Genomic DNA, 477 nt, shown 5'->3' on the forward strand with positions numbered 1-477 from the left:
ATACCCTGAGGCTGCACACACAGAGCAGACACTGCCCAGAGCTGCTCCTGCTCCAACCCTGGTGCTGACGTGTCCCCTCCCACTGGGACCCCCGGTCGGGTCCTTACCGAACAGCAAGCCAGCGCACGACGGGGCCAGGTCCTGTACGTTTACTGAAATGCCGCTAGGGAGAAACAGAGAGGGGAAAACGGCACTTTTAATGGAGCACGATTGCTTTCTCATCATTTGCACACAGAGCTTAGCTTGTCACACAGAAGGAAGGAGTCCTGGACAACAAATGGCACCAGCAGGGGCAGGAAGCGAAGAGGTCGAGAGTGAAGCAGCGCAGGAGAGTGCCAAGGGGAAAAGGATTGAACTCAAAGTGTTCAGAGGGCACCAAAATGCAATTCCCCTCCTCCTGCATCTCCCTAATACCCGCTGGTCCAAGCCCTTTGCTGGATCATTTCCAGCCCAGCGGGCACCAAACTCCACCAGCCT

General features: G+C 56.4%; 1 protein-coding gene across 1 annotated transcript in view; it reads right to left on the reverse strand.

Annotated features, from left to right (window-relative positions):
• The window catches only part of SLC17A9 (solute carrier family 17 (vesicular nucleotide transporter), member 9), a gene marked incomplete at its 5' end in the record, with an annotated part of 9,527 nt that overhangs the window by 486 nt on the left and 8,564 nt on the right, over positions 1 to 477 (reverse strand). The window contains one exon of the mRNA XM_009870560.1: positions 108 to 163. Coding sequence (XP_009868862.1) covers positions 108 to 163 — 56 coding nt within the window. The remainder of the gene's footprint in view (positions 1 to 107; positions 164 to 477) is intronic.

This window comes from Apaloderma vittatum, unplaced genomic scaffold, assembly GCF_000703405.1.
Source record: "Apaloderma vittatum isolate BGI_N311 unplaced genomic scaffold, ASM70340v1 scaffold25145, whole genome shotgun sequence".
NCBI lineage: Eukaryota > Metazoa > Chordata > Aves > Trogoniformes > Trogonidae > Apaloderma > Apaloderma vittatum.